At 52.1% G+C, this 19,662-nt stretch overlaps 8 protein-coding genes across 8 annotated transcripts; 5 read left to right on the forward strand and 3 right to left on the reverse strand.

Annotated features, from left to right (window-relative positions):
- Positions 1-122: 122 nt before the first annotated feature.
- On the reverse strand, positions 123-3,569 carry N7459_003119 (uncharacterized protein; the record flags this gene model as incomplete). The annotated part of the gene is made up of 5 exons (XM_056942303.1): positions 123-1,280; positions 1,338-1,601; positions 1,659-3,008; positions 3,310-3,396; positions 3,447-3,569. 5 exons carry the CDS (start codon positions 3,567-3,569, stop codon positions 123-125), a joined length of 2,982 nt encoding a protein of 993 aa, XP_056802186.1.
- A 547-nt stretch (positions 3,570-4,116) lies between these two features.
- Positions 4,117-5,756, forward strand: irs4 (the record flags this gene model as incomplete). Its single annotated transcript, XM_056942304.1, has 2 exons — positions 4,117-5,646; positions 5,721-5,756. The coding sequence occupies 2 exons, from the start codon at positions 4,117-4,119 to the stop codon at positions 5,754-5,756; spliced, it is 1,566 nt and encodes a 521-aa protein (XP_056802187.1).
- Positions 5,757-6,552: 796 nt separating this feature from the next.
- Positions 6,553-9,283, forward strand: N7459_003121 (uncharacterized protein; the record flags this gene model as incomplete). Its single annotated transcript, XM_056942305.1, has 10 exons — positions 6,553-6,656; positions 6,714-6,759; positions 6,879-7,029; positions 7,078-7,279; positions 7,333-7,903; positions 7,956-7,994; positions 8,045-8,113; positions 8,183-8,442; positions 8,502-9,157; positions 9,237-9,283. 10 exons carry the CDS (start codon positions 6,553-6,555, stop codon positions 9,281-9,283), a joined length of 2,145 nt encoding a protein of 714 aa, XP_056802188.1.
- Positions 9,284-9,656: 373 nt separating this feature from the next.
- Positions 9,657-12,335, reverse strand: N7459_003122 (uncharacterized protein; the record flags this gene model as incomplete). The annotated part of the gene is made up of 4 exons (XM_056942306.1): positions 9,657-10,065; positions 10,126-10,205; positions 10,260-12,170; positions 12,213-12,335. 4 exons carry the CDS (start codon positions 12,333-12,335, stop codon positions 9,657-9,659), a joined length of 2,523 nt encoding a protein of 840 aa, XP_056802189.1.
- Positions 12,336-12,631: 296 nt separating this feature from the next.
- On the forward strand, positions 12,632-15,262 carry spb1 (rRNA methyltransferase spb1; the record flags this gene model as incomplete). Its single annotated transcript, XM_056942307.1, has 4 exons — positions 12,632-12,649; positions 12,703-12,852; positions 12,914-14,648; positions 14,706-15,262. 4 exons carry the CDS (start codon positions 12,632-12,634, stop codon positions 15,260-15,262), a joined length of 2,460 nt encoding a protein of 819 aa, XP_056802190.1.
- Positions 15,263-15,605: 343 nt separating this feature from the next.
- On the forward strand, positions 15,606-17,180 carry dot1 (histone methyltransferase DOT1; the record flags this gene model as incomplete). The annotated part of the gene is made up of 1 exon (XM_056942308.1): positions 15,606-17,180. The coding sequence occupies one exon, from the start codon at positions 15,606-15,608 to the stop codon at positions 17,178-17,180; it is 1,575 nt and encodes a 524-aa protein (XP_056802191.1).
- A 309-nt stretch (positions 17,181-17,489) lies between these two features.
- On the reverse strand, positions 17,490-18,282 carry N7459_003125 (ATG16 family protein; the record flags this gene model as incomplete). Its single annotated transcript, XM_056942309.1, has 3 exons — positions 17,490-17,648; positions 17,738-18,142; positions 18,244-18,282. The coding sequence occupies 3 exons, from the start codon at positions 18,280-18,282 to the stop codon at positions 17,490-17,492; spliced, it is 603 nt and encodes a 200-aa protein (XP_056802192.1).
- Positions 18,283-18,570: 288 nt separating this feature from the next.
- On the forward strand, positions 18,571-19,571 carry rab7 (Rab family GTPase YPT7; the record flags this gene model as incomplete). Its single annotated transcript, XM_056942310.1, has 4 exons — positions 18,571-18,600; positions 18,678-18,731; positions 18,975-19,172; positions 19,260-19,571. 4 exons carry the CDS (start codon positions 18,571-18,573, stop codon positions 19,569-19,571), a joined length of 594 nt encoding a protein of 197 aa, XP_056802193.1.
- Positions 19,572-19,662: the final 91 nt, after the last annotated feature.

Below are 19,662 nucleotides of genomic sequence, written 5' to 3' on the forward strand. Positions count from 1 at the left end.
CTTTCCCATTATAAAATTCGAGTAAGTGTATATTATGAAGAATCAAGAGAAAAAGGAAAAAGAAAAGGTTGGGGGGGGGGGGGGGGGGGCAGGAAGAAAACAACTCCAGATAGAACTGGAATCTAGCAAGCATCGGCATTGACATTCTGGTTCTGTTCAGCACCAAGATTTTGTGATGCCAAGTCAGCTAACCGGCTCAAAGTCGCAATAAATCCCTTCGAGATACCCCAAGCTGTTAAGGTAGTCAGTGTCTCACAGCCAACACGCAGTATTCTCTCTGGGCCCTCAGGGGCACAAATGTCTCCCACGCCGGTGACATTCCCTCTCATAGAATGACCTTCCCGAACAAAAATCTGGACTAACTTATCATCGCACGGCCGATCGAGATGGATGAATCCTGGCTTCTGCAATGGATCAACTCGAGAAACGTGCAAGGGTGGGCTAGTAGCCTGCGGGATATGAGCATGACAAGATCCATAAGCCCATAACGTCAATACGGCTAAGAACGTTGCCCCAGGTTCGTGGAATGCATTCGTCGAATACTGCCGGACATGTGAAAGAGTCACACCAGCATGTATGATCGAGAGACGAGCCTTGTACTGATCATGTTGAATCCAGCGCCAGATATATTGCCACTCGATCGCTTGATTTTGCTTGTTCCACAGAAGCTGGTTGGTTGCAAGGGCAATCGCAAGTGAGCGTATTTCCCGAAATGGTGCCAGTAGAACAAGACGGGCGGCGTGGAGATGGAGGGCAGAGGGTTGGTCCCGCCCCGCAGCTTTTGCGATATTGCTATTGGCGGCCCAGTGCAATATGTCAAGGCAGTCGCAAGCGCTGTTGCGCCACTTGGAATAAGACGGAATCCCAGGCAGCCACACTGAACAGTTGGGGATAGCAGTCTCACGGCTTTGTTTCTTAGCAGTTGGGTTCCAAAATGACAGTGGCCGACGGAGATAATCCCCAACTTCCCACATCCGGTGAAAAAGGGCATGGATCAATAGGACGTGACTGAACTCTCCAATTCCAGGCACCAGCCTTTTTTCTAGGTAAAGGATATGCACAGCATCGTAAAGTGATTCGTTGGCTGCGATGATCAGCCGGTGAGATGACTTTGACATGGGGAGAGTGCAAGTACCACTTGATTTTTCCCACTGTTGCTTCCAAGCTTGTGCTGAGCTGGTCTGCCACAGAAGCTCATGGGCAGGCAATGCTGCCTGTCCATCGTCAAGGCGTAAAAGAGGTCGTTCATCGAGAGAATAGGCTATTGTACAGTCTAGGAGCTGTTCTGAGATCAGCTAGGACAGTTCGTGTCTAAAGATCAAAAACACGACACATACCCAGATGCAATAACCCGTTCGTCTTCGAATCTCGTCCTGTATCCATTTTGACCACATTTCTTCGTCTGAGACTCTACTCGACGCTGAGCTCCGATTTGACGAGTGCAGCAGCTTCTCGTGACCCATTATTGTTACCAAATCTTTGAACATGCCTAGTGCGGATGTCTTCGCTCGCTCACTTCCACTGTGAAATAGCCCGATACAATTCAACAGCATAGCTTGGATCAAATCGAGAGAGCCTTGACAATGATGATACTTCTCTTTCTGTGAAATCATGACGATAAGTAGCGGTCGCCACAGGTGGAGGAACACACAACTTACCTCGACAGAGAGGGCTCGCCGAATCAGCTCATGGAAGGCAGCGGTGCACTGGTCTGGGTCACGTATGTTTGAGTTGTGACAGCCGATTGCCACCAGAGCCAGTGTCAAAATCCAGTGGCATCGGTTTGGGTTGAATGTAGGGAGGTGCAGTATGGGGTATATAGCATGGAATGTATCAAAATAAAAAGCAAGGTGTCGACTGCAATCATCTGCTGTTGGAAAGTTGTCGGAATCAAATATTTCGAAGAACAGGTTTTCATTGCGGCATAGAAGGAGGAAGTTGCCGTGGATTTTGTTATACGTAGAGGCGGCAATTGATGGAATAGAATATGCTACTTCATCGGGGGAGTTTCCCATATGAAGGCCATGGAATTCCGGAAAGCCAAACCGATGCGTATCATTTTCGTTGGGAGATTTCCCAGTAGTTTCTGCCACTCCAGCTCGCGAAATGGACCACGGTGTGTGTTTTTCTCTGGACTTTGAGAGTCGGGCTCCGCTAGCATCAACATAGTAATCAGTTGAACGCTTTGCGACATCAAGAGATTCGGAATGAGGAGAGGCTTCATTGCCAACACGTGAATATCGCCTAGGGCTCTCCATATTAGTCCCCAAAGACATATGCGTAGAAGGGGTATGAGAAATATTCTCAGGAGCCGATAGACTGATCTGGCCAGGGTTGGTTACTGGTGGTTGCCATGTCATGCCAGCCACGAAGTTCTCCGACAATGCATGCTGCGAGGATGATGCAGGAACTCTCGGAGATAGAACTTGATCACCCGGCGTGCTAGTAAAGAATGCATTGGGGAGCCAGTTGATTGTTGAAGAAATAGATTGGTCAAAGAAAGAGGAATCGAACTCGAGGGACGTATCCGGGCTTGTTCGCATCTCCATTTCTACATCACCGGTGGGCTGCGGCATGTCTGATTGTAACTCCCTTATCCCAGGATCAAGATCAGCCGTCAGCTCGATTGAAAATAATTTTGGCATGTCGGCAAATTGCTGTAGTCCATCTCCATCTCCCAATGAGTAATCTGCCGACGGAAACCGTGCTGAAGTTGAGGTTGAATCGGAAGAGTGTATGTATGGATTAGAATTAGGAGGAATAGACACTGCGCCGCTCCCATCATACGGGGCCTTCCGGGAATGAGTTTCCAACGGACATGGAAATGTGCTTATTGAAGCTTTTGCTGAAGGATGAGAGTGATTTTGGCCATTCACAGTGAACTGGCCCATGTGGTATGATATAGCCCGTTCCACGTGCGCAGAGTCAATGTGATTTCCGCCATGTTGCGGCGACGAAAGTTGGCGTGATTGTGGCTCATGACCGTGTGAATCTGGTCCAGAGAGTCCCTGTGATACGCCGTTTCGAACCTTCGCTTTCGAGCGTCTTCCCGTGGGGTATTGGCATTCGAGCAAGCGATTGTTACATCGTCCACATGGAATGCCCCCACTGCATCGTACTCTTGCCGTCGCGCAGCTGAAGCATGCCCGGAAAGTCTTGACTGTGATCCGATGCGCCCGGTCCTTGCTGGCCTCGCCTTCAGCAGTATGATGGCTTAATTCGTGTCGATGGAGAGTATCGCTAGCCATCAGTCGTCACATCAATCATGCATGCTCAATCCAACCTGCTCGTGATCACGCCGCAACATACCTTCTTGAAAAGTGCCGGCCACACCGGGCGCATTCGAACGGCTTCTCCTTTGTATGGCTGCGCAGATGCCGCTTCAGATGTTCTGGTCTGCGAAATGTGCTGCAGCAGACCGAGCATTGAACCTGGCCCGAACTTACTGAGGCCTGCTCCCCGCCATCTACACTGGAAGGAAGGGTGGCATCCTCGTTGGCGTCGATATCTGCGTGCATTGCCCGGCTCAAGTTCTCATCTGGGCCTGCATTGTCTGTCTCCGAGAGCATGGCGCCACCAGGGGAGGTGCATCAGCGCAACAGCATTTCCAACCCTCGCGGGATCCTTGAATGGGTTGCCATGATGCTGCAACGAAGAAGGAAATGAGGGGAAGACCGGGGTATGTAGACTATAAATTGATCCACCACACGCGGAGGGTAGAGAACGCGCCGCGATTGGCCTTCAATTAAACGGCCTAACCGGCTCGGTTAAATTGGGATCTGGGGTTGGGAACAAGGCGCGAGGATAGGCAATCCGGTTTGCCCTTTCTTGCTAGACGGCGCTCCACCTCCGCCGGTGATCCTATTGGCCGCGCATGGTAATGCATTCAGCAGCGCAGGATCTCCGAGTCATAGAGCGAGCTCGGCGGTGCTGTTACTGTAGAAGGGCGTGCTGTACTCCGGGCGTACGTAGATGCGCGCGCACGGTCGCTTAGCCGCAAGTCCAAGTGGGCCTTCAGCATCGGCTTCTCAGCTGCAGTGCAACACCACAGACTCTACTCCTCCCCTTCCCTCCCCCTCGTGGCGTGATTTGGGAAGCTCTGCGGAGATCGATTCTATGAATGGCGAGATCGCCGCCGCGAACCAGCGGTTGGCTTCCCCGGCCTTCCGAAACCACGACTCCGCGCGGCAAGGTGCCGCCATCGCCTTTCAACATTCTCGACCCGCGTCCAATGTCAACGTCCAATCCTCCGCTGCAGCCGCAGCCGCAGTGGCCAGTTCGGTGAATCGAAATGCAAAGATGCGTGGTCAGCGAACAAGCTCTGAGCCTGGCCCGGAGGTAGGCTCTGTGAAGGACAAGATTGGGAGATTTACCACCGACCAGCTCTCGCCTTTGTCCAACATATCCGCAAGAAGACCTCAATCGCCGTCCAGTCCCGCATCGCCAGCACCAGAGCATATTGCAGCGCGTCTCGCCGCGGAGAAGTCGCCCTCAAGGAAACCGGAATCAGCTTCAGACGCCGCCAGACTCGGCGCCGTCCGTAGCGCCAGCAGGATGCAATCCCAATCTCGACCTGCTCCAGAACGACGAGAGCTACGCTCCCCTATACCCATCCGTCCAGACCATACCAGAGATACTCCGATGGAAAATCTGCTCCAGAATGGTCGGGCAAGTCCCGACCGGGACTCCAGCATTGGGCGACCCCCATCAGTACAGTCCCGGGCTGGAAGTATTCGAAGCCAGGCCCCGAGTCCCCATCCGTCTATCAGCTCGCGACTATCGTCAGCACCGTCTGAGGAGCCAAAACCGAAGCTCCCGCCGCGCTCTATGGGCGCGACTGGTCCTTCCTTAGACTCTTTACGAAAACCGCTTCCTGCCGGCAACCTATTACGCTCTTCAACACCAAGCATGGTCTCAATCTCGGGTCGTTCCCAGAACAGTAGCTCAAGTGCACTAGAGGAGTCTGGCGGGATGAACGAGGAATCGCTTTCAAATGCCATCGTTGCCTCGTCCCTCGCATCGGCACGAGCATCCCCCGTGACCAAAATACCTCCGACGCCTCCGCGGCGACGACGAGCCAGATCCCTTTTACAATTGACACACTCATCCAAGCCCGATCTATCGAGAACGCCAAGCCCGCCCAAGGGAATGCCGCAGACGCTTCGCGGCATGCCGAAGCCCGACGATGCCGAAACCGATGCCAGCCGACGGCATAAGGTGCACTTGCTCCACAAGCACCCGCACAAACACCACGAAGGTGACCGAAAGCGATGGCGACGAGAAGTGACGGAGAAGGAGCGCAAGCGCTATGAGGGGGTCTGGGCCTCCAACAAGGGACTGCTCATCCCTCCTGGCCGAGGTGGTCAACCTGGACCGAATGGGACCGAGAAATGGCCACCACCGACGGAGATGGTGCTGAATCTCGTCGTGCGGGAGATCTGGTCCCGCAGCCGTCTGCCGCCCGCCGTGCTGGCGCAGGTGTGGGACCTCGTGGATCACCATCAGGTCGGGCTTCTGACGAAGGAAGAATTTGTGGTTGGAATGTGGCTGATCGATCAGCAATTGAAAGGCCACAAGCTGCCAGTTAAAGTCCCCGACAGCGTTTGGGACAGCGTGCGGTATGTCACCGGCATTAAGCTTTCGACGGTGGGTAAGGCTCATGCATAGATCGCGTGCATGGAAGATGATATATTGTTTCATTCGGCATACATACAATTCAGCCGTCCAGTGGCGTTGCGCAGGTTCGTGGTCGGTAGAAATGGCGTTTCTCAAAACATTGGTTGTACTGTATATAGACGGTTCGTATTAGGATATCACGGTTGTGGCGAGTTCACGATCTGGCATTTGTATGCCTCTCATACTTCATATTTCATCGTCTCATACTTTCGTAGCCTATCTTGCACTAATCCACTCCCTATTATTCCCTCCCCTCTACCCCCTCTCCCCCTTTCCTTCCTTCTCCCCCTGGCGGGCTCCACTTCACACTAATGAATGTGCTCCCATTGAATCGGGAATTCCCCTCGAGATCGATCGACGAGTCTTTGGGGATCTGAATTCAGGATGCTGTCTACTTCTCCGTCCACCCGGCGACACTTTGCAATCCCTTCGGGCCCCACGTGATGATGAACACCGCCGCGCAGTCGAACCTGCCACGCAAGTCAAATGGGAAGTCAAGGAGACGAAACATGCCAGACTAGTCTCATGGATTCCTCGAGCTCGTCTCCGTTTTCCATTCCTCCGGCACGAGGTGAGACCCGTGGTGACAAATTACGGGCATCCGCCCGCACCGCAACCAAATCCCGAATCTCCACGCCTCGGGATTTGGATCGTGAAAGATCGAGCAATCAGCGCACCGCTTCTATATCAAACCATTTTCTTCACCTGCCCAAACCCGCCACAGTGAATGCGTCATTTGTTCCTCTGCATCGCCTGCGAATTAGAGTAGGGCTAAGCGCACAAAAGCAAAAGCCGCAGAAGACGAGACCGGCCTGGCGGGGGACTGCGGAGCACGGAGTCATATCGCCCCATGCCATCCCGGCCGTGTGATTCGCCATGGTCGACGCTTTTCAGGACGAGAGCGGGCTTGTTTCGACGGCGCTTCGGCCGGTTCGCAAGAAGTTCGCCAAACCGCCCGTTAAGGTAGCCTGTCTGCCGTGGTGCGTTGCCCCGTCAGTTGGCCGAAGCGTTCCAGGGTTTGCTAATCCTTCCCCCAGTCGCGCCTCGAGAACCCGGTGTGGTGGGCAAGAGCCCTGCTCTAATGTACGTCCGCGACCTCAGGGTCGGTGGCTTGCCTAATCCACTGCACTCGACCCCGAAGGCTTTGCATCTGCCGAAAAGATCGCTTTGTGAACAGCGTACTAAATTGTAATGCCTACCAGTGTGTCGCCAAAGGCCGAAAATGCTCGTACCTGCCCAGCAAGCGAGGTGGTCCGCGCAAGAAGAAGCAAAAGGCTTCCCCGTCGCCCGACGAAGAACTACCGCAGGATGACGCTCAGTATGCGGTGGCATCTCCGACGGAGTTTGAAGAGCGTACGGGTGTTCTGTCCAAACCCTACCTCACTGCTAACTCCTCTTTAGCTTCGGGCATGTTTAGCCAAATCGACGTGCTTTCCATGCCAGGAGCAGGTCTGCGGCATTTAGACTTCCCCCAGATGTCTTCCATGTTCCAAAGCTACTTTGCGGGCGATGGAAATACGCCTCATGTTCACATGGAGCTCACGCCGTCGCCCTTGAGTGACACGCAATGTTTCGTGAGAGTCTACGGGAGCGAACCGGAAATGTGAGTCGTGTTCCTCCTCATTCATTACAGGGATACTCTTAACATACAACAAGACTGAATGCCTACTACGACTTCATCCACACATATTTCCCGATTCTACCGCCACGGGTGTCACCCCCATGTCGGGATCGACCTTTGAACTGCCCAGTCCCCTGCTCTAACCCTTCATCCGAGCCACTCATAATGTATCGACCTCGGTCTCCATTGAGTCTTGCCATCTCAGCAGTTCTGGTGCTGATTCCACACCCCCATGACCCCGAACCGACCTCGTCGGCATCCATCCTCCAGCGCAGAACGTATGCGCATGCCTTCGCGCAATTGGCCAACTCAATTATCGAGACTGAATGTGATCTTGAACTGTCCTCGACTGACCCCGGTCAAGCGTTATCAAGTGCAAGACCTTCCGTGAATCGGAATAGATTGCATCCCCAGACCCCAGAGGACTTGGAGACTCTCCTCGCTCTACTAATACTATCAGTATATGAGTATGCCCAACGAGGTAATCTGCTCAAGATGAGATATCGCTCAAGTCAAGCACTAGCCCTTGCTTTGGACAAGTCACTTCATAATTATATGGATGATGATGAATTTTCGGAGGCGCATCGAAGAGCATGGTGGATGACGGTTCGATCACCTTATTGAATGCGATTCCTGCCATTTGCTGATTCTCCTATAGTACTATTGTGTCATCCAAGGCTCCATTGTGAGCACCACAGTGAGTTGTCTCTCATGGCTGTTGGAAACAACCTCTTAACTCCAGCACAGCCACCCACTATTATCATCAACGATCCTCAATTTACGACTCCGTATCCACAGTTCTCTTCAGATACCGAGGTTGGTCTTTCATTGCTTGAGAAATTGGTTTGCGACCATTATCAACTTGTCAGCTTACACATTTTGCAGGGCTGGTCCATTCTTATCCAAGCGCAGCAAGTATTAGCGTCGGCGACACAATTCATCGCAGACCTGAACAAATGTCTTTCATCCCAGTCTAGTCCGCACTATGTGTTTGAGCGGATGCAGCAGCTTGATTCTTGGACCAATTCTGTATTGGCGCAAACAGACATACTTCCCCTTGTCTCCCAGGACCCCGACTTCGGCGACTGCCGAGAGACCATCACAGCTCAAAGTATCCGAGCAATATCAAGGATTAAATTGTCCAGGTATGACCCGAAATTAATAAACCCTGTCATCTCAAGGTACAGCCTAACTTTTTCTTCAGTGCACAAATCAAAACGCATCGTTTCAGAGCCTTTTCCGATATCCCCATCTTTATCAAAAGACACTGCGACCTAACTGCCGCGAACCCGAGCAACCCATCCACGAATGAGCTCACTGCCAAAGCTTCGGCCCAGGGAGCTGGCATCAATAGTGTCACCTGTTCGTGCAGCAACTTAGATCAATTCCAACGGGCCTCATCAACCGAATATATGACCCCATCCGACTCATCTACCTCCTCAGATATTCACCCATACATTCCACATTATCCGCAATACCCCTTCGCCCCCGGGTTTCCCTACAGTCCTCAACATTCCGCCAAAGTCTGCCTCCGCGCGGCGCTGGCCATCTCGCGCATGTTCGAAAGCCTGCCCTACCCGATGCCGCTTCCCGAGAACCACCCACAGCAGCATCTGCAAAGACAGTCGCTGCCTCGCACCATGCCTTCGTTTGCATGTTGTCTTATGCAGAGTAGCTACGCGATGTTCATGATTTTCTACAAAGCTCGCGTGGCGCACCAGCTCTCCCCTGACTCCGAGAACGAGCTTGCAGGTGACCCCACGAATCAACTTATCGAGGAGCTGCGACAGGGTCTCCAACGGATTATTGGGGCAGTTTCAAACTATTCCCTTGCTTTCGAGGCGTTGGATGGGATGAGAGGTGAGTCGCTCTTCCCCCTAACTTCATCTTGCTTGCCCCTGATTCCCCGCCTTCAACTGTGTCGCTCACTGTTCTCCAGACGAAATCCAAGGCGCATATGAGACGGCGTTCCCTGCATCTGTTTAATCGAACATCATTCCACTTACATCTGGCCCGTTGAGGGTCCATTTTGCATATTCTGCGAAGGACTTCCCCTCTCCACACAGCGATTTTTAGCGGTATACGTTAGCTCGAGCTTCAAGCTCTCTTCGCCACGATCAAGATGCATGTTTACATATCTCAGAAACAACTAATATAGTACAAAATGGGTAGATCGCCTTGATATTCTGGGGGTAACCCTTAAAAATTTGGCGGGGCATGCGATAACATGCAGGGGAATTGTGCATTACGTTTAACACGTCGCTAAACAACATTCGCTAAAGTTAACTAGAGGAACGAGAAATATTCTGTAGTCCAAAGACCAATCCAAAGCCCCTGGATTTACTCCCCCCAATCCAAGTTACAGCTTCGAGCGTATACCCTCTAGTCTGAATTTGACATCTTTCAAGACCTTACTCGATGGCTTCCAGTCATCAAACTGGCGCAATAGCTCCATAGTCTCCTCATGTAATTCACGCCGGACGTATTCCTCCTCAAGGAGGCCGCGCATGGCAAAGGGGAGAATGTACGGGTTCGGGGAGACGGCGGGACTGGATCGCTTGATGTTCAGGGGGGTTTCCGGGACGGCGGATGTTTCCATTGCAAATTGAATGGCCATGTAGTATACCGCTTCGTCGTCATATAGACGAGAATGTCCCTCTCCAGAGTAGAGACTGCCGGCTAGAGGGCCGCTAAGTTCGCGGATGAGGCCATGGTCGGGGATACCCAAATTTCGAAGCTTGAGGGCAAAGCCGACAAGGTGCGAAAGGCTGGAGATATATTAGCACGGAGAGCTCTTTTGAGGCCAGGATAGAATGGGCTGCGCTTACAAGCTTGGAGCGTGGACTCTGCCATCCACGAACACAGCTCGGTAGATATAAGGATGAGCTATTGGAGAGAACAATGAGGACTAGGTGCACAAGTTAACCATCAAATGTTCCCCCTGGAAATCTCATGGACATACCTCCAGAGAAACTAGTTGGTCGTCAATACTCCCAACATAAGAGATGCGCACCCCGAAATCAAGGGCACATTTCAGTGAAGCCTCGTAGTCTTTGGACACTTGACTGAATGGCAATTCGAACTCAAACAACTCTCCAGCCGACCCGCTGATCCATCGAGATCGATAGGAAGAGAAAGGGCCCATGTTCACGCCAGCCATGGCACAGATACCCACTCTCGACGCATTGACACAACCAAAAGAAATTAGCTTCGCAACCAGCATGATTGATACTGGCACTCCTTGACTGTGACATGCGAGCAAGATAAAATCTGCTTGGCGAATTTCTTCCATCCAGTTCAAAAGTAGTTTCCAGAGCAAGTCCACTCGCTCAGCAATGCGACCTTCACCTTCCAGTGAAATCTTTTCCACTTCGCAAGAATAGCCATGGTCTGCTGTCCATTTGTGGATAGCTTCCGCTGCCATATTAGAAAATCGAATAGATGTCCCGGTGGGCTGCCCAAGAACACTTCTAATCAGGGGAGCAGGAAAGTACCCATGGACACCGATTGCCAGAGCGCGTTTGATGCGAGGCGGGTCTTTGACCCGAAAGACATGGCTATGTTCTGGACCTTTGGTGTAATGCAGCATTCGGCCAAGGGACTGTAAAAGGGATGGCGATTCTTCCAAGGCGTAGGTCTCTCTGAAGCGCGGTAGGACTTGATTGGGTAAAATTCTCTGCAATTCTTTGGAGGCAATAGCATCTGCTGGCCGGGGCTCGGGTGGGGCCTTGGAGATGGGTGTGGCCTCGGCGGGGGACACAGCTCCATCTTGAACCCGATTATTCTTGGATTGTTTGACCTTAATGCTGCCCTTCTTGGTGATATTCACGTTGGCTTCTGAATCTGGCTCAAGTGTTGTCGCCCGCGTGGGCGAATGGGAATCAATAGATGCTTCCACTGCCTCAACATCCTGTGGCTTTGCTGAACCTGCGTCTTTGGTCCAGAAAGACCAGCCAGAAGATTTCGTGCTTCCGACAGGAGTATGTGGCAGAGCACTTATCCGCTCTGGCCCTTCGGGTACCTTTTTGGGGGTCATCGGGACTTCCTGGCCCACTGATACCACAGGGTCTGCTGTGGATGACTTTACCGGCTCCGTTGTTTGCTCCCCCTGATTGTTAGATGAAGCTGAGCCGTACCACATCTGTAGCCAGGATCGTTTTTGCGCCGTCAACTTAGGTTCCGCAGTGTCCTTATTTTGTGAGAGTTCCTCGTCTCGTACTTGGTCTTGTGCCTCTAGCTCCGTCGAGCCTTGTGTGGTCGGGGGATAAGAAGTTAGGTCGTTGCTCTGGCTTTTGTCTGGTTGTCTTTCCAAAACTTCTGGGGCATCAGGGCCACCAAAAGCGCCTTTCGTTGTAGTGCTTGATTTATAAAGCCATGAAAACCACCCATTCGATTGCTCTGTAGGTGCTGTGTGCTCTGTGTGCCCCAGATGCGATGCGTTGGATTCAGATCCAGCGTCGGGTGTAGATTTCTGTCCTTCTGTGGTTTTCTCTTGGGAGCTTGCGGTCTCTTCTGCGGAAGTTTCCTTATTATCTTTTGGCGTTTCCGTGGCTTCAACTGCTTCAATCTTGTCTAGGGCTGTGGTAGAAGCCGAGCCGTCCGAGGCTATGTTCACACAGGTTGTAGCCACATTCGCCGGGAGAGATCGAGTTGAATTACCAGCTTTCTTGGTCAGCTGAATAGATTGATGTCGATTTCGTTTGTGGCTGTCGAAAAGGGAGGTTGAGGACTCCGCGACGCTAGACGCGACGTTCTGGGCAACCGAGATGCTCTCACGGGCAACCTCGGTAACTGGAGCTGCTTTGGTTACTCGCGAGACGGCTGACCATGACCCGGGGTACCAACTCTGGAAGGAGATATATTTATTGATTAGCTATACCGTGCGTACATCAGCTTCCTGGCAACTGAGACTTACTGCTCGCCCGTGAGACAGGGAGTCTGAGCGATCTCGGGCACCATTGCTCGGCGCTGCGGGGGACGGGGAGTCCTCGCCCTCGGGGCTAGGCTTCACTCTCTTGCGAGATCCCTTGGGCGTCATGGAAGCGAAGATAGTAACATCAAGGCTCTGTGGTAAGTGGACGAAACAAGCATCTCACAAGGCAGATACGGGATAACTACAAGCGCCACGAACCGGGTGTCTGATGTCACATGGTTGACTCGATCGTTCCTGGCCTTGAAGCCTGAGGCAAAGATCACCAAAGGCGGTGAGCGATAAAGTCGACTTTTTTTTTCTCCGGCGCCGCTGGAATCAAAGATATACAACCACCCTCATTGTTTTCTCCTCTTGTTTTTTTGGGCGCAAAAGGTCTTCGGTAAGACTGCCTTCTCGCCCAAATGGCGATTCAGAAAAAGGTACGCTTCATTCCCGGTCCCTCACCTCGGGGTTATGTACTGACTACCTCTAGCACGGAAAAGGCCGTTTGGATAAATGGTATCGGCTTGCGAAGGAGAAAGGTTACCGGTCCCGAGCTGCATTCAAACTGGTTCAGTTGAATAAAAAATATGGGTTCCTTGAGAAGAGCAAAGTTTTGCTTGATCTGTGTGCAGCGCCAGGTGTAAGCACCACTCACAGAATTTCCTTTCTCCTCGTACATTCAGTTGCTAACGATTGCCCAGGGTTGGTGTCAAGTCGCTGCAGAATGTATGCCTAATCAAAGCATCATCGTCGGAGTCGATCTCGCCCCTATCAAACCAATTCCACGAGTCATTACCTTTCAGAGCGATATTACAACTGAAAAGTGTCGTGCGACTATTCGCTCCCACCTGAAACACTGGAAGGCAGACACCGTTCTCCATGACGGCGCGCCAAACGTCGGTACCGCCTGGATTCAGGATGCTTTCTCCCAGGCAGAACTGGTCCTGCAATCCTTGAAACTTGCTACAGAGTTCTTGATTGAGGGCGGGTCGTTCGTCACCAAGGTCTTTCGATCCAAGGATTATAACCCCCTTCTGTGGGTATTTAAGCAACTCTTCGCATCAGTTGAGGCTACAAAACCCCCCTCGTCACGTAACGTGTCTGCGGAAATCTTCGTCGTCTGCCGTGGATACAAGGCTCCTAAGCGTATTGATCCGAAATTCCTCGACCCCAAGCACGTCTTTGCTGAGCTTTCCGACCCCACCCCGAACAACGAAGCGAAGGTTTTCAACCCAGAAAAGAAGAAGCGAAAGCGTGAAGGCTATGAGGAAGGAGACTACACACAATTCAAGGAGATACCGGTGACCGAGTTTATCAATACCACCGATCCCATTGCTATTCTGGGTGGCTACAACAAGCTCAGCTTCCAGCAGCCGCCAGGCGGTGATCTTGCTTTGTCTACTTTGGATAGGCTGGATGACACCACTGACGAGATTCGAGTTTGCTGCGAGGATTTGAAGGTCCTCGGTAAGAAGGAATTCCGCAATCTGCTGAAATGGCGTCTGAAAGTCCGCGAGAAGTTCGGACTTATCGTGAAGAAAAAGAAGGCACAAGAGGATGAAGCGGAAGAGGTTGCGGAGATCGCCCCTATGGACGAGGAGCTGGCAATTCAAGAAGAGCTCCACCGCATGCGCGATAAGGAAAGCGCCCGAGACAAGAAGGAGAGACGAAAGGAGAATGAAAAGAAGCGAAAGGAGATTGTTCGGATGCAAATGCATATGACCACGCCGATGGATATCGGCATGGAGCAAATCGGCCCCGGTGGAGAGGATTCTACATTCTCCCTCCGACGTGTGGATAGAGCAGGTGCAAGAGACGCTGTCGTCAATGCTCGCGAGGTGCCCGTTGAAAGTGAGAGCGAGTCAGGTTCCGAATCAGAGTCCGAAGAAGATGACGAGGATGGCGATCGTCTTGAAAAGGAGCTTGACTCGATGTATGAGCAATACCAAGAACGCATGGAAGATAAGGATTCGAAGCTGCGTGCGAAAAAGGCGCGCAAAGACTACGAGACTGAAGAATGGGAGGGCTTCTCGGATGGGGACAAGGACGGTGATTCAGATGAAGATGAGAATCCTAAATTTGCCGTCTCTAAGAGCAAGGCGTCTCAGTCTGGGGATCTCTCGAATAGTGCCGCTATGTTCTTCGACCAAGACATCTTCCAAGGCCTAGAAAATGAGGAAGAGGAAGAGGAAGAAGAGGAGGAAGAAGAAGAAGAGGAGGAGGAAGAGGAGGAGGAAGAGGAGGAGGAAGAGGAGGAGGAAGAGGAGGAGGAAGAGGAGGAGGAAGAGGAGGAGGATAGCGAGAATGACGAGGAACAGCTTCCTGCACCGAAGCAAAAGGGCAAGAAAGAGGCAAAGAAGCAAGAGTCTGAGTGGATCGACTCCGATGAAGAAGTCGAACAGCCCGAAGACCCTCGCAAGCCTAATGGTCAGCTTGGTACGTTCTACTCAAGTTCTTCGGGCAGCTGGGCACCGCGTTCTAACATTTATACAGACGTCGATATCATTACCGCAGAAGCCATGGCACTCGCCCAAGCCATGGCTACGGGCGAGAAGAAATCTCAGGACGTGGTTGACGATGGCTTCAATCGCTTCTCCTTCCGCGATACAGACGGTCTCCCAGAATGGTTCATTGACGATGAGGGCAAACACAGCAAGCTTCAACGCCCAATCACGAAAGCTGCCGCGGCTGCGATTAAGGAAAAGATGCGCGCCATCAACGCCCGGCCAATCAAGAAGGTGATGGAGGCGAAGGGCCGCAAGAAGTTCAAGGCTGCCCAGAAGTTGGAGAAGCTGCGCAAGAAGTCCGCCTTGCTTGCGGACGACGAGGCTCTTAGTGAACGCGACAAGTCACAAGCAATCTCGAAGTTGATGAGCAAGGCCACCAAGAAGAAGCCCAAGCAACAGGTCAAGCTTGTGGTGGCCAAGGGCGCCAATCGGGGTATTTCTGGCCGGCCGCGCGGAGTCAAGGGCAAGTACAAAATTGTCGACTCGCGCATGAAGAAGGATATTCGGGCACAGAAGAGACTGGCGAAGAAGAAGAAGCAGTAAATGTATCTAGAGCATCTACACGAACATAGTTATTGTGATACCCGCGTGGTGCGATGTGCCCTGGATAGTCCCTAGAGCGGTAAATGGTCGGGCGGTGCCCGGGCCGCACTGGAAGGTTCGCACGCGAAGGGACCCGTGGCCGCGGTGGTTGTCCCGAGTGGCGTATATTGATTACTCTCTTTCCCGACAATCTTCTTCCTTTCTCTCCTCCCGCTAGCCTTGCATTATATATTCCAAACTTGTCTTGTGCGCCTTGATGTCCACAGTTCGGCGCATACATTAGTCATTCTCTGCATTTTTCTTGTCCATACCATACATTCTTACCCGCCGCACCCCGATCCCGATGGGCTTTTTCGACCACCTCCAGAAAGGAGGGGCCTTTTCCCTACAACCACAGAAGCCGCAGATCCGCAAAGTCGTTCAGACACGACCGGCGCCTGCGAGATCAGCAACCTCGACCCCGGGTAACTGCTCGCCTCGAGTCCATTCCTCCTCGGAACGGAGTCGCAAGACGCACACCGCGAAAGCGCGATCAATCTCAAGTGACCCGGATGCCCGCCCCTCTAAGCGGCTGAACACCCCGACGCGCCCACGCAAACGTCCGAGCCCAGAGCAGCTACTCTCGAGCGATGACGATGTGAGCGATAGCGACACCTCTTTCGAAGTGCGCAAGCGCGCGAGGACGAGTGTCAGTGCAGATCCGGATCCGGATCGGCGCCTTCGCTCAGTGAAGGCATTTTCGGACGATGGAACTCGGCCATTCAAGATGGTACATGCTGTCGACATCACATCGGGCCCGAAAGCTGGAAAGTTCAAGCCTGCTTTTGGCGCCGACGGCAATTCTGCGGAGATTCACCTACAGTATCCTAGTGCTTCGCAGAAGGAGAGGTACGCATCCTACAGTTTCATATATCGCATTGGGGATACAAAGAAATTAACTTTCGGTTTGATCAGATTTGGTTGCGTGGCTCCGCGAGATAACGACGATTTCCGACCCATCGACGACATCGTCCAGGTGATCGAGACCGTCTCGGACAACTATATTCCAAGTGGAGACGTGGAAGAATTCAATCACGAAACAACAGGTATTAGGAGAAGACTCCGCAGAGCTCTAGCAGTGACGTCGGAAACCCAATTTCGTGAAGCCGTCCATGATTACAACAAGGCGATTGATCGGTTGAGAAGCGATGGCAGCCTCGCCAAGCATCTGGATTCGACACAGCGCATTAGTCTCCCTTGGGTTGAGCGTATTTTGAATCAAACATATGTGCGCACAGTGTCCCCCCGGGTCGAATCTCTGCGACAATATGAGAACGGCACAGACAATGTGTACGGCGAGCTTCTCCCACGCTTCATCAGCACTATCTTCAGAGAGACGAAGTTGAAATCCGGCCAGGTGTTCGTCGACCTTGGTTCTGGCGTCGGGAATGTCGTTCTTCAGGCAGCGCTTGAAATTGGTTGCGAGAGCTGGGGATGCGAGATGATGGCGAATGCGTGCGATCTGGCCGATCTCCAGCAGGCTGAATTCAAGGCACGTTGCCGCCTCTGGGGTATTGCGCCAGGAAAAACGCACCTTGTCCGAGGAGACTTCTTGGAGGAGGAAAGCATTCTCAACGTCCTGAAGCGGGCGGATGTCGTGCTCATCAACAACCAGGCCTTTACCCCGCAACTAAATGACAAGCTCATCAATCACTTCCTCGACATGAAGGAAGGTTGCCGGATTGTTTCACTCAAGTCTTTTGTTCCTGCCGGCCACAAGATTCAGTCCCGCAATCTTAACTCTCCTATCAACCTTCTCAAAGTTCAGCAGAAGAACTATTGGTCGAACAGCGTCAGCTGGACTGATGTGGGTGGCACATATTTCATTGCCACCAAGGACAGCTCTCGACTGAAGGCATTTATGGATAGCTCTTTATGAGCAACTGCCAATCACTGAACAAATCATTCCTTATGATTGGCAGGTTTGGCATATTTGGAAGTGCTGTAAATTGCGGGTTGGTTTGTTCCTGTATATTATTCTTTTCTTGGACATATCCCCGGTCTGTTTGCATGATACCATCTTCGTCTTGTATAATGGCTGTATAGTCTGGTTCCTCATCTGTATCAGCCAGCATCCTCTTGTATGTGGGGGGAAGCAAAGGGGCTCAATGTATAAATTTGGCGATCTACCAATTGTCTTAAAAGGCCCAAACGACAACCTTGATAATCTACTCCTTGCTCCAGAACGCTAGGAAAACTTTGATGCGTCATTCATGGCATCCGCCTCTTGGCTCATTCGTGCCATCCAACGATCAACAAGCTCCTTGTTCTCGCGTTGAAGCTTATTCGACTTGTCTTCGGCCATATTGAGTTGGAGATTCAATGTTGCCATCTCGTCCTGAAAGTCCTGTAGCGATCGGACCAGATCATGTCAGCGCCACTTCCCATGTCAACTTCCCCGAAATAAGAAATTCGGCAAATCAGGAGGCTTCCTACCTCTAGTAATTTGGCCTTGCCTCTCAACTCCTCGTCTCTATCTTTGAGGCGCAGTTGCAAGTGCACCCGCTCACTTTCCCAAGCCTTCAGTCGCCGCCCATCTTGGACATTTTTTTGGAGCAGCTTTTCAAGTTCGGTATTGAGTCTTTTCAAACGGTCTTGGAGCTCGGAGCGAGATCGCTGCGCTTCCGACAGGTCTGCGCGGGTTGTGTTCAGAAGTTCTGTGAAAGTTGGATCAATCTCGGATGGAGATTGCTTCTTGGTAGTCGCCGTAGAGGATGAAACTTTGCGCTGAGCTTGATTGAGACTGGGAGATCTGTGGTCAACAGACAGACTGTGACCTACTCCTGCTGGGGTTGGTAGCGTTGTCGTGCGATCGGCGAGACGTGTATCTGCCGCCCCAGACTATATGTCAGTGACAAAAGATAGGTTGCGTCAAGTCATGAAGCGTGGAACAAACAAGCATGATAGAGAGCAACGTTGGCCTTTTCCCTCCGGTCACGAACCGCCAGCGCAGCCAGATACTCCTCTCTCCAGTGGGCCATCGGCCTGCTCGAGCAAGTGATCGACAGGGAGGATGGGGAATGTGTCGGATGCGATGATGTCGGGCTGCTATCTGTTATCGGCCTCCCACCGCCCCCCTCGACCGCCCGGGCCTCATGCATCATCGAATCCCGCTGTAACCCAACTCCAACTCCCCGACTACGTTCTCCACGACCTCCATTCTCGCATACAAACGCTGCAGACGATAGCTTTTGATCTGCTATCTGTCTTCAAACTATCGCTGGTGCAATATTTCCCTCTTTTAAGTGGCTTCTCGACAGACCGCTGCCATGTCGTCACGTAAGAAGGTCCTCCTCAAGGTACGATCTCCGCAGCAACGCTCGTGCTCAGAAAAGCCCTCAACGCCTGGATTGCTAATGTGTCTCCACCATCGTAGGTGATCATCCTTGGCGACAGTGGCGTTGGCAAAACGAGCTTGATGAACCAATATGTGCGTCGTCCTTTCCTGCCCCCAACCGAGTTGTTAGCGCCATTTTGCCGACGGCTTCTCCATTTACAGCATTGCTAAACAATACTTTTTCGGACGACTAGGTCAACAAAAAATTTAGTGGCAGCTATAAGGCGACCATCGGAGCTGACTTCCTCACGAAGGAGGTACTTGTTGATGACCGACTGGTAACGATGCAGGTAAAGCCGTTCTTGGTGACCCAATCAGACCCATGCGAACACTCAGCTCACGTTTCGAACTCAGATCTGGGATACTGCTGGCCAGGAGCGATTCCAGTCCTTGGGTGTCGCCTTCTACCGTGGAGCAGATTGTTGTGTCTTGGTCTACGATGTGAACAACTCGAAGAGTTTTGAGGCACTTGACAGCTGGCGGGATGAATTTCTGATCCAGGCAAGCCCGCGGGACCCTGAGAGCTTTCCTTTTGTAAGTCTTTCCCCTGATCACTCTTCCATGCCTGCATCCCCGCCGCTGCCACCTCTCAGCGTGCCTTGTATTGACTAGTGTATGTAGGTTGTCATTGGCAACAAGATCGATGTGGAAGAGAACAAGCGAATGATCTCATCGAAACGAGCTATGACTTTCTGCCAATCTAAGGGCAATATCCCATACTTCGAGACCAGTGCCAAGGAGGCTGTCAACGTTGAGCAAGCATTCGAAGGTGAGTCTTCCTCCGGCATGGTCGGTTTCATTCTTACTGACTATTTGTCTTCAGTCATCGCCCGAAGCGCTCTTGCTCAGGAAGAAGCAGAGGAGTTCAGTGGCGAGTTCAATGACCCGATTAACTTTAATCTGGACAATGAGCGTGATGGCTGTGCCTGTTGATACCCTTCCCCGATACTCATGACGTTCAAGCGACTATTTCCTTTCTCACTCCCTTTTTTCTCCAGCTCACTGGCCGGTGGTACTCATATTC

The sequence above is a fragment of the Penicillium hispanicum genome, assembly GCF_028827665.1.
Source record: "Penicillium hispanicum strain IBT 35686 chromosome Unknown utg000003l_segment0_segment0, whole genome shotgun sequence".
NCBI lineage: Eukaryota > Fungi > Ascomycota > Eurotiomycetes > Eurotiales > Aspergillaceae > Penicillium > Penicillium hispanicum.